Source organism: Mustela lutreola, chromosome 4 (assembly GCF_030435805.1).
Source record: "Mustela lutreola isolate mMusLut2 chromosome 4, mMusLut2.pri, whole genome shotgun sequence".
NCBI lineage: Eukaryota > Metazoa > Chordata > Mammalia > Carnivora > Mustelidae > Mustela > Mustela lutreola.
In genome coordinates this window covers 77,871,528-77,881,577 of record NC_081293.1, presented here as the reverse complement: position 1 = coordinate 77,881,577, position 10,050 = coordinate 77,871,528, and the positions used below count along the sequence as shown (strand labels likewise).

Below are 10,050 nucleotides of genomic sequence, written 5' to 3'. Positions count from 1 at the left end.
GGTATGTCTTTGGTGTTTGCAGGGCACTTGGAGGCCTCTGTGTGGGCTCTGCAGAGCTGTGTGTGGGTATTCAGATCAGTTTCTGAGGTGTGTCTGAGAGAAATCTGTGTGGATCTCTGTCACAGGTCTCTGTGAAGTCTCTTGGTGTTGTTCACTGTGAGAGTTTCTGCATAAGGTCTGTGTGGGAGGGTTTGAAGATCATCCTTGGACATGGTGTTCATGAGGGCTCTTGATGTTGGCCCCTGTCAGAGGTCTCTGTGTAGGATCTATGTGGGCTTTGTGTGGGTCTCTGTGGGAGGTCTCAGTGTGGGTCTCTGTATGAGTCTCTGTGGGAGGCCTTGGTGGGTCTCTGTCAGAGGTCTCTGCACAAGGTCTCTTGGCATGGGGCTTTCCCTTTCTGGCCTCCTTGTACCATCTGGCAGGAGAAGGGCAAGGGGATTTGCTCCTTCCTGTTTCTGGCTGTTCCACCAGCCTCCTGTCCACGGCACTTCTACTAACAGGAGTGTGGAGTGCACGTCCGACTTGTGGGACTCTCTACCATGTGAGTTATGTGTGAGGGGCCCTAGAGGATGATTTTGGGCTGGGACTGGGGCACACGGGTGGTGGGGGAGCCTCCTGGACTGCACCCTCATTCTGGACACCTCTTTCCAGCTGGTGGTGGGACAAGCCCCATCTTGTCCTCCTGCCCTTCTGGGCTCTGAGGTAACCATGACCAGAATCCAGGCCAGTCCCTTGGCCTCCGAGTCCCCACCAGTCCCCTGGGAGCCATCCTTGAGCCAGACGTGTACATAAAGGTCACAGACCACAAGTCTTCCCGGGGCCCGCAGTCCTACAAGCTTATCAAATTGTGCAGAACTTAACTTCTCTGCCTGAAGGCCTGGCTGTCTCTGGGAACCTGGCTTTCCATGTGGGAGCCAGGGCAGCTGGAGTAGGGTGGAAATCCTGTGGGGACAGTCCCGGGGCCTCTAACTTCTCCCCTCTGGGCCTGTAGGTGGCAGTGGGACACAAAGAGCATGCTGATCTCCCTGATAATGAGGAAGTGGTGATGCAACATGGGGGCTTAAGTGGGTAGATGTCGTTACACCAGGCATGGGCTTACCCTGACACTTGGCTTTCTTCCTGGCCTCCCACCCTAAGTACAGGGTCCCCCTGCCTACAGCCACACCCCACCCATCCCCCAGAAGGGGAAGGGGGTGCTGGTGAGAAGGCCCCTTCAGTGCCCTGGGGCTGGGCAGGCTGGTGCCTGGGGGTCTCTGTGGCATCCCACACGCCCTCAGTGCTGGGAGAGAGCTCATCCCTTGCTGCTCCAAGTGTAAGAGGGGCTGCATGGAGCTAAGATGAGATTATCTGGGGGTGAGAAGGCTCCTGGGATGGCCGTCCTCTACTCCCCACAGGATACGTGGATGGGGGCAGGATTTCTCACCTCTGCCCTCAAGGCCAGCCTTGCATCTCCCAACTGCAGGCCCCACTCTGATCTAGGACTCTGTCTTCCTGGAGCCTGAGTGGGATTTATGCCTCAGAAGACCCTCCCTACAACCACACAAATTTCAGGTGGAAGGAAAGCAGGAGAGGATGGGCAGAGCAAGGTCCCACTCTGGGTCTTGTTCACCTTGTCGTGGAAATGGAAGGTGTGTGAGGAAGGGGACAGGGTGGACCCCAAGGTCCCTGGCCCTCCAAGGCCCCATCATTCTGGAAACCAAAGCAGGCTTTTGTGGAGAGAAAACTCTGATCCCCTCCACCCAAGCAGGACACACACAAAGTCCAGCACCACTCATGAGAGAAAAAACACCAAACATATATTTTCGGGAGACAAAATTGTGGCATGGGGAAGTCATTAGCACACAGAGGATGTGCTAATATGAGAAAAAATGGACTTTCTTTGCATATACTCGATTTTTTCTTGAGGGAAATCTTTCTGACCAGAAAAGATGTGTGAAGCATTCTCTGCCTGATAGATTGAGGCATATTTTCGAAAACTGCATGTAGGATAATGGTGAACTCGACCTGAGACACTTGCCACCATCGGCTGGTGCTGGCTGGGTCTGCCTGGGGGCCCCAGGTTCCTGGGGAGGCTTTTCCATTCACCATTCCTGTCTCTGGTCAGCTGGCTCTTGCTAGGGCAGCTATGGCCCTTGGAGGTACCTTGCTGATTGGAGGCTATTCCTCCCATCATTCTCTTCAGGTCTGTAGAGGCGAAAGCCCTGTGAGGGCAAGAATGCCTATGTACTGGGGCCTGCAATTCCTTGTGCTGATACATCTCTGAGGCCCGAATTCCTTGGTGGAGTCGCAATTTTTCCACCAGGATTTGTCTCACGGCTGTCACTACCGTCTGAGTTTCGGCAGCCCTGTTGTCCATAACCGATCTGCTTCTGACTGGTACCCAGCTCGGGGCAGAAGCCGATGCAGGCTTGCCTTCTTGAAGGGGGCCTTCCAGTCCTTTGCTCTTTTTATTGGGATTAAGGCACTGCAGAAAGTTCTTCATCCTTTGTCTAAAGTGGCTTTCCGGAAAAACATGTCCCTTTTCCTGTGGCATGAGCCGGAGGTATTTGCTTCCAAGGCTCTCTCCTGATCCTCTGACCTGGGGAGGGTGGCCTATCTTGCTAGCTTGGGAAGCCCTGATTGCCAATGGTTCTGCACACCTGTCTTCATTATCTTCTGGTTTGGGTCTCTTCTCGTCCTTTCCCTCATCAGTGGTCTCATTGTTGCTCTGGCTGTCACTTGGTTCCTCAACCTTTGGTCCACAGGGCTCTTGCTGCCCCTCACTGCTTGACCCACTTGAGCTAAGGTTATGTGACACCGGGGAAGATGGTGTCTCTCCACTGGCACGTTCCATTTGGGAACAGGAGGGTGACTCTTGAGTGGTCAAGCTGTCTGCAGCAAGGACAGCATTAGTGTGAGAGTCTGGTGGGAGCACATTGGTGCCCCTGTCTTCAACAAGCACACAAGTGGCAAAGTCTGGAAGGAGGAGGTCACTGGGAGAATCTTGAGGAAGCTCACTAGTGGTAGAGCCTTCAGGCTCTTGGAGCTCAACCATACTAACCTTTGTTTCAAGGCTTACCTCCTCTGGATCTTCAGCAACCAACACTGTAGATGGTGAGGGGCTTTTCCTAGCACCTGGATATCCTGATATCAGATCCACATAAATGGCTGGTTTGTTGGCCAGCCCACTGGGTCTTAAGACAACTTTCCAGGCAGGGGCCTTCTTGGCCTCCATAGCCTCTGTGGCCCCTTCAGACCTTGGAGATTGGGACCTGAGCTTCATCTTCAGTGTTGCTACCATGTCTGGTGAGGCCTGACCCCCACTCTCTTTTAGCTCATTCCTGGCCATTGCTAAACTTGGACTTGGTTCCAGGTTGTCTTTCTTGGCCCCCATACCAGTCTTGCTGTGCAGGGTTCTGTTTGGGAGGCTGAGAATGGAGGCCCAAGAAGGTGAACTGCCCTCCTGTCTTGATAAAGACGTCTTTGAGGACTGATGGCCATCACCAGGTAAAGTCCTTCCCAGGGCCTGCTGGATTTGCTCACGTATGGGTGAGGGAACAGGCAGGGGACTCCCTGAAGTGGGATCAGACTTTTCAGTTATACCCTTCTCTTCTGGATGGGGCTGAGGTGGTTTCCCCAAGAACTTGTAAAATTTGGCTTTTGAGGGGGCCCCAGGTACAAAGGTGGCTGAGCATGGAAAGGGGGACTGGGGAAAAGGCAAATGTTGAGCTTCAAGTAGTTTGAGATCTATGGGCTCAACAGTTTGGAGAGGTAGGTCCCACTTATGCCTCACTCGAAAACTTATGATGTGTGTTTCCAGCTTCTGCTGAGTGTTAGGACAAAGGAAGGGCAGCTCATGGGAGGTGTTTACGCAGAGCTCCTGATCCTTTAAGGGTGCTAGATTTCTGATAGCCATGTGGGGTTGGGACTTGGGAAAAGCATGGCTGGCCACAAACCAGGATCGACGCACAGTCACAGGGATCAGACCTATACTGATCTGTCCTAATTTCCTGTGTAAATGAACCTTTAAAGTTTTTTCTAGATGTTTCTTGTCTGGGCCCCTGGCTAAGTATTTTCCTGGATCACCCTCCAAGGCCCCTATTAAGGGTCTTCCAAACTCCTTCTCAGAGTTGGTTCCCAGAACCTTCGCTGGGAATCTAGCTGAGATCCTGGAGAGACCTGTTGGTGTCCTCTTCAGACACTGCCATAGACCCTTACCAAAGTTCTTCTCTAGTTTGAATCTTGCTTTATACTTCCTGTAGTATCTGGACCTGGTCCTCCATGTAGCTTGGCTGCTTTTACCTTTAAACACAAAGGGCCTTGAGAGCCCCTGCTCTCTCTGTGCCTGACTCATTCCCGGGGATTCATCCTGAGGCCAGCTCAGTTCCAGAGACAGCTGAACCTTGTGGGGCAAGCTGCTTTGCTGTTTATCCCTGCTGAGCTTCCTCTGAAGCTGTGGCTTCTGGATATTAAAGATGACAAAGTCCCCTTGATAGGTAGAACCTGATCTGTGGGCCCGGGAGGCCTGGTGGTCCTCTAGAAGCTTGGGAGGGACTTGGCTAAAGAATTTTGGAGATCTTTTCTCCATAGTGGGTAAAGTCTTCCCCCTTCCTTGTTGCTTTGGCAACGAGGGCCACTCCAGATGTTGCATTTTAGTTGGGGTGAAGGATTGTGTCTTTTCCTGGGGTGTAGCAAAAGATACCCTACTGGTCCTCCTCTGGGATGGGAGAGAAGGTGGTCTTATTGGGACAGAGGGTGCAAGGGGGACTTTGGGCTGGGGCAAGGTTAGTGTTGAGGGTTGAGTTTGGATTCCACGGTGGAACAATGGTGGGGCATGGGAAAACTGTGAAGATACTTGATCCTGGTTTAGAACTGGCAAGCAATTAGAGGTCCCATTGAATAAAACAGAGGGAGACTGTAGTGGAGAAGAGTGAGTAGAAAACAAGGCAGTGGTCACCAGGGACTCACTGTGCAGAGAGGGGAGACCCCAGAAGAGCTGGCTGCGTTTCCATTGCAAGTGGTCTTCCAAGACCTTGGGAGATGAGAACGGCTGAGGTTGGGCCAGTGGCTGTGCTTTGTTTTTCATGTTCCAGAAGGATGGCTGGGTGGTGGTGGTCTGCTCAGTACCCAGAAGCTTCCACAGAGTCCCACAGAAGCTCACGTGGTCGTCTGGGCACCGCTGTTTGAAAACTGACCCAACCTTTTCTTTCTCCTTCCAACTCTTCAGTTCTACCCTTTTGCTGATTACTAGTTCAAGGAGCTTCTGGACATCCGGATTGACAAACGGAGGGTTATGAGTCTCTATCTGCCTGTTAGTAAGGCCACGCCAGAATGAGGCATCTGGTGGGTGGCAGGACACGTGTTCTTGCTGGCACTTGTGCTGTAATGTGCCAGGCAAGAACAAGGACTTGGTACTTTCCCACCACCAGGAAAAGGAAAAAATGGGGTAGCTGGCATGGCCAAGGCCTGAGATGGCTGGAATGAGAGAGGCCCAGTTGGAATGACTTGGAAGAAAGTTCTTTCTCACTGTGTCTGGTAGGATTTTTTTAAAGTTAGTTTGCTCTTCTTGAGGTCTCACTGGCAGGGTGGAGGCCAGAGGCCGAGGGGGCCGGGTCAGTGGAGCATGAGCAGGTGATGAGGCCACGGCAGGAGGAGCGCCTTCCACAGGCTCCCTGCATGGCTGATGGGCTCCAGCTGGTGCCCCTTGGCACACCTGACCAGGGGCTGCTTGATGTAAGGACTGGTGAAAGCCCCCCTGGTCAGAGACCCTTGTCAGGTGGCTGTGGGAGACAAGAGGTGTGAGCTGTCCCTGCAGCAGCCTGGGGCCGGGAGAGGACCCCATGGCCCTCCACGCCCCACACCCACATCACAATGCTCCTGCTGTCCCTCAGCCCGGGGCTTTGGTCACAATCTGTCCCATGGCTCCTCCCTGCACCCCCAAGCAGCCCCAGAGGCCGGTTCCCTGCAGCCCTGGGGGTCACACCACAGACTCGGGGAGGCCCACCCAGGGGATAAGGGGGCAGATTCATTACCTTTGCAGAAGGGAGAGTAAACTGCGGAACTCTTCCAGCTCGTGCAGGCAATTTCTGCAAGCTGGAAACAGGAGACTGGGTCAAGGGGAAGGCGGGGGCCCAGGTGTCTTACAGGAGACTGGGTATAATGTCCCTTTAGGGGAAACCTTTAGGGGATTGGACTTGGAAGCCCCAAACAGCACTGTCAAAGGTCACGTGCCCACACGGTGATTACAGGGTTCATTTTGGGGATCGCTTTGTCTTTTCCAAAGTGTTTTCTCACTCATGACCTTGCTGAGGGAGGAAGGACTGCATGGCTTTACAGAGGAATCTGAGCTGAGTTGAACAGCTTGTCCACAGTGGAAGCAGGAGGTCCTGCCCCTAGTCTAGGCCCTGGGGCCCCTGCTGGGCGACACCCATTTCCAGCCCCTCAGGGCTTTGTTCTGGTGCAGAATCTGGGAAGCCTCTGGGTGGGTTGTGATCTCCCTCCCAGGAGCCCCCAACCCGCCTCCCAGGGCTCTGTTTCCTGAGGGATGGGCTCAGGCCCTGGTGTCTTGGGAGATGGTGGGGCCAGGCTTCAGAGCAGGGGGCACAGTGTAACTGGGGCATGCAGGGGTGAGTGGTGGACACTCACCTTTCAGAGTCTGGCTTCTCTGGCTTCTGTTGCTTCTCCTCCGTGGCTCTGCTTGGTACTGAGATAAGAGAACATTAGGAGGCTGGGACCCCCAGCCCAGCAGCAGGTGCTCACTGCTCATGAGTAGTGTGACTTCCTACATTTAACTAAGGGGGTGGGCGGACTGTGATTTTCTTTTTTTTTCTTTTTTTTTTTTCCTTCTTTTTAATTTTTTTTTAAATTTTTTATTTTTTATAAACATATATTTTTATCCCCAGGGGTACAGGTCTGTGAATCACCAGGTTTACACACTTCACAGCACTCACCAAAACACATACCCTCTCCAATGTCCATAATCCCACCCCCTTCTCCCAAACCCCCTCCCCCCCAGAAACCCTCAGTTTGTTTTGTGAGATTAAGAGTCACTTATGGTTTGACTCCCTCCCAATTCCATCTTGTTTCATTTATTCTTCTCGTACCCACTTAAGCCCCCATGTTGCATCGCCACTTCCTCATATCAGGGAGATCATATGATAGTTGTCTTTCTCTGCTTGACTTATTTCGCTAAGCATTGGGTGTTGAGTTTGCTAAGTTCTTTATAGATTCTGGACACGAGTCCTTTATCTGATATGTCGTTTGCTTTATTCATTTCCTTTTCAAAATGGATACAAATATTTCCAGTTTTCCTTCTTTGAAGAATGTACAGAAGGATATCCTATATGAGAAGTTTGCCACTGTTCCTCTGCTCAAGAAACACACATAATACCAGACCTGGTGGCACAACTGGACTTTTTCACATAGGACCCCACTTTCCAAGGCCAGAGCCCCACTCTAGCTGCTGCTTGGGACCTCCTGGGCTCAGTACTGCCCTCAATCAGCCCTGAAGGGGGAACATTCACCTGAAATACCTGTCCTTGGACCATGGCTGGTGACACAGTGCTCAGGGGCCTGACCTCCGCTACAGAGGCAGCTTTTAGCCTCTGGTCCTTGGCCACCGGTCACTGTGTTTGGGACACTGCCCTGGACCCCTCCACCACACCTGGATTCTGGCCTGAGATCTTCAGGGAGAAATCCTCATGTCTCTCTAACCCCTGCTGAGTCTCGCTTGTCCTGGATTGATGGTGGTCTGCTCTTTCCTGAGAATACCCATTCTATTCTTTCCCATTTCAGGAGTCTCTCCAGTGACTCAGAAAAGTGGAAAGAATAATAGAAAAGAAGATAGAATCACACTCTGCTGGGTCTGGGCCGAGGGTTCCTTACCTTCCCGCTCTTTCTGCGTTTTTTGCCTGGTGGTGAGGATGGATCAGGCTGGAAATAAGAAACTAAATATACAAAGAGCCCTATCCCACATACAAGGGCAAAGATGACATTAACTGCCCAGATAATGGGACTGGAGCTCAGCCAACCATTAAAAAAGAATTGCTGAGGGAAGAGATAATTTTCCATCTCTTCCCTCATCAGACATTAATGTCTGATCGCACTGCTGCCCTCAGACAACTGAGCTCTGAGACTTAGCGTCCAACCACACTGCTGTCCTCAGACAACTGAGCCCTGGGTGTGGAGGTGCAGATACAAGCCCCAGGCCCACATCACAGAGCTAGTGTCTGGTCACAAAGGGCTCCTGAGGGAGGGGGAGGGAGCCCCACCCTGTGGCTCTATCCCTCCGCCCTCCCAGGCCTCCAAGTCCCTCCCCTCAGCAGACACCAATCTCTTCTCTGTATCTATGAATCTGAGTTTCTTTTTTTTCCCCCAATTCTACATACAAGTGAAACTATATGGTATTTGTCTTTCTCTTATTTTATTAACAAGGTATTCTCAAGGTTCTCCATGTTACCACGACCATCACCATTTCATTATTTTTTATGGCTGAATAGTATTGATGTGTGTGATATCTTTATCCATTCACCTCAGTATACATGATTCATTTAAGACTGATGTTTTTCTTATTGACTTTCTGTGTGGATGACTTTTCCATTGATGTAAACTGTTGAAGTTCTATACTGTGGGGAACCACATGTTTAATGTTTTTGATGTCACAACCTTTTTAAAATATAAATCTTTTAACTAATTATTGTAGTTTTAGTTAAACATATTATTTTTGTCTTCACTCTAGCTTTTTTTTTTTTTTTTTTTTTTTTTTTTTGTCCATTGTCTGGTTTGTCAGGGACCAAGAAAGTCCCCACCATCAGTGGGCTCTGGATGGGAATTGCTGGGCCTGTGGTTGTCTTTGCCTTGTTTTTTTGTTGTCTGTTGTGTTTGTTGTATTTGGAGAAATGGGACAAGCGGAGAGCAAGGGACCTGTGACACCCCTAGGTCTTGTTCTCGAACATTTCAAGGATTTTCAAGGTAAAGCCACCCAGTCGGTGACAAGGTTTCCCCGGGAACACTTAAAACACTCTGCCAGTTAGAGTGGCCCACAGGGTGGCTGCCGGAAGGAACGTTTGCTTAAGCTCAGATCTATTCTACCCTAAGTGAGGTGTTCAATCTACATCGAGACCAAATACCGTACATTGTGGCCTGGTGATATCTGATAGAAGAGCCACCGTCATGGCTCAAGTCCCACCTTCCCCTGCTAATGAAACCATCTCTCTCCCTCTAAGGCAGGTCAAAGACCAAAACCAGAACAGACAGATAAGGGGGAACCAGGGAAGAAGACCGTCCTACCCCATCGGATGTGGAGGATTTGGAATTCCCCGTCCCCATCTGTCCCCTAATCTTGACTCTCAGTCCTGAGATGCCCTTACCAGTCCACCTCATATGCGGTTGGGGTCCACCTATGGGACCACCAAGCAGAGAGACCGCCCTGATCTTTCCCCTTTTCTCTATCCCCCTCTGCCTCCCTTTACCTCACCAGTGCTGTTGGCGCCAATGCTGCCTCTCCGTGAGTTTGCTCTACCGTATGGGAGAGGGCACCCCCACCTAACCTATATCCCTTTCTCCTCTTCTAACATCTATAACTGGAAGGCCCAACACAAATCCTTTTATGTCCTCCCTCAGGATATTAATTAGTCTCTTGGAGACTGTCTTTCTTATCCACCATACCTGGGTGGATATTTAACAGCTCCTTATGGCTCTCTTTAACGCAGAAGAGAGGGATCGCATCATGCGAGAAACCCATAAGGTGAAAAGTGAGATACTTGGCAGGGACCTCAATCCTTGCCTAATGGAGGACTACTGCCTGAGGGAACCCCTCAACTGGGATCCAAACTCCAATGAAGGCAAGGAGAGCTTACATTTCTACCACCAGGCTCTACTGGCAGGCCTCCGTGCAGCTGCAAGGAGACCCATAAATTTATCTAAAACTGGCACAGTGGCTCAAGGTAAGAATGAGTCTCCAGGAGCTTTCCTAGAAAGGCTTATTTGAAGCCTATAAAATGTATAGTCAGATTGACCCTAGGGCACCCAAAAATTAGAGGTCAATGAATCTTGCATTTGCCAGTCAGTCAG

At 51.0% G+C, this 10,050-nt stretch overlaps 1 protein-coding gene across 1 annotated transcript; it reads right to left on the bottom strand.

The window, feature by feature from the left end:
- Positions 1-1,834: 1,834 nt before the first annotated feature.
- On the bottom strand, positions 1,835-8,128 carry LOC131830136 (spermatogenesis-associated protein 31E1-like). Its single transcript, XM_059172513.1, has 4 exons — positions 7,864-8,128; positions 6,625-6,682; positions 6,012-6,072; positions 1,835-5,759 (listed from the first exon to the last, which is right to left on the bottom strand). Exons 1-4 carry the CDS (start codon positions 8,059-8,061, stop codon positions 1,835-1,837), a joined length of 4,242 nt encoding a protein of 1,413 aa, XP_059028496.1. The 5' UTR covers positions 8,062-8,128.
- Between the last annotated feature and the right edge of the window lie 1,922 nt (positions 8,129-10,050).

Coding starts and splice junctions, on each gene's coding strand:
- LOC131830136 (XM_059172513.1), bottom strand. CDS start 8,061: ATGAGGGAAGAGATGGAAAATTATCTCTTCCCTCAGCAATTCTTTTTT. Junction 6,073..6,624: donor GAGAAGCCAGACTCTGAAAG/GTGAGTGTCCAC, acceptor TCCTGTTTCCAG/CTTGCAGAAATTGCCTGCAC. Junction 5,760..6,011: donor TTACTCTCCCTTCTGCAAAG/GTAATGAATCTG, acceptor TGTCTCCCACAG/CCACCTGACAAGGGTCTCTG.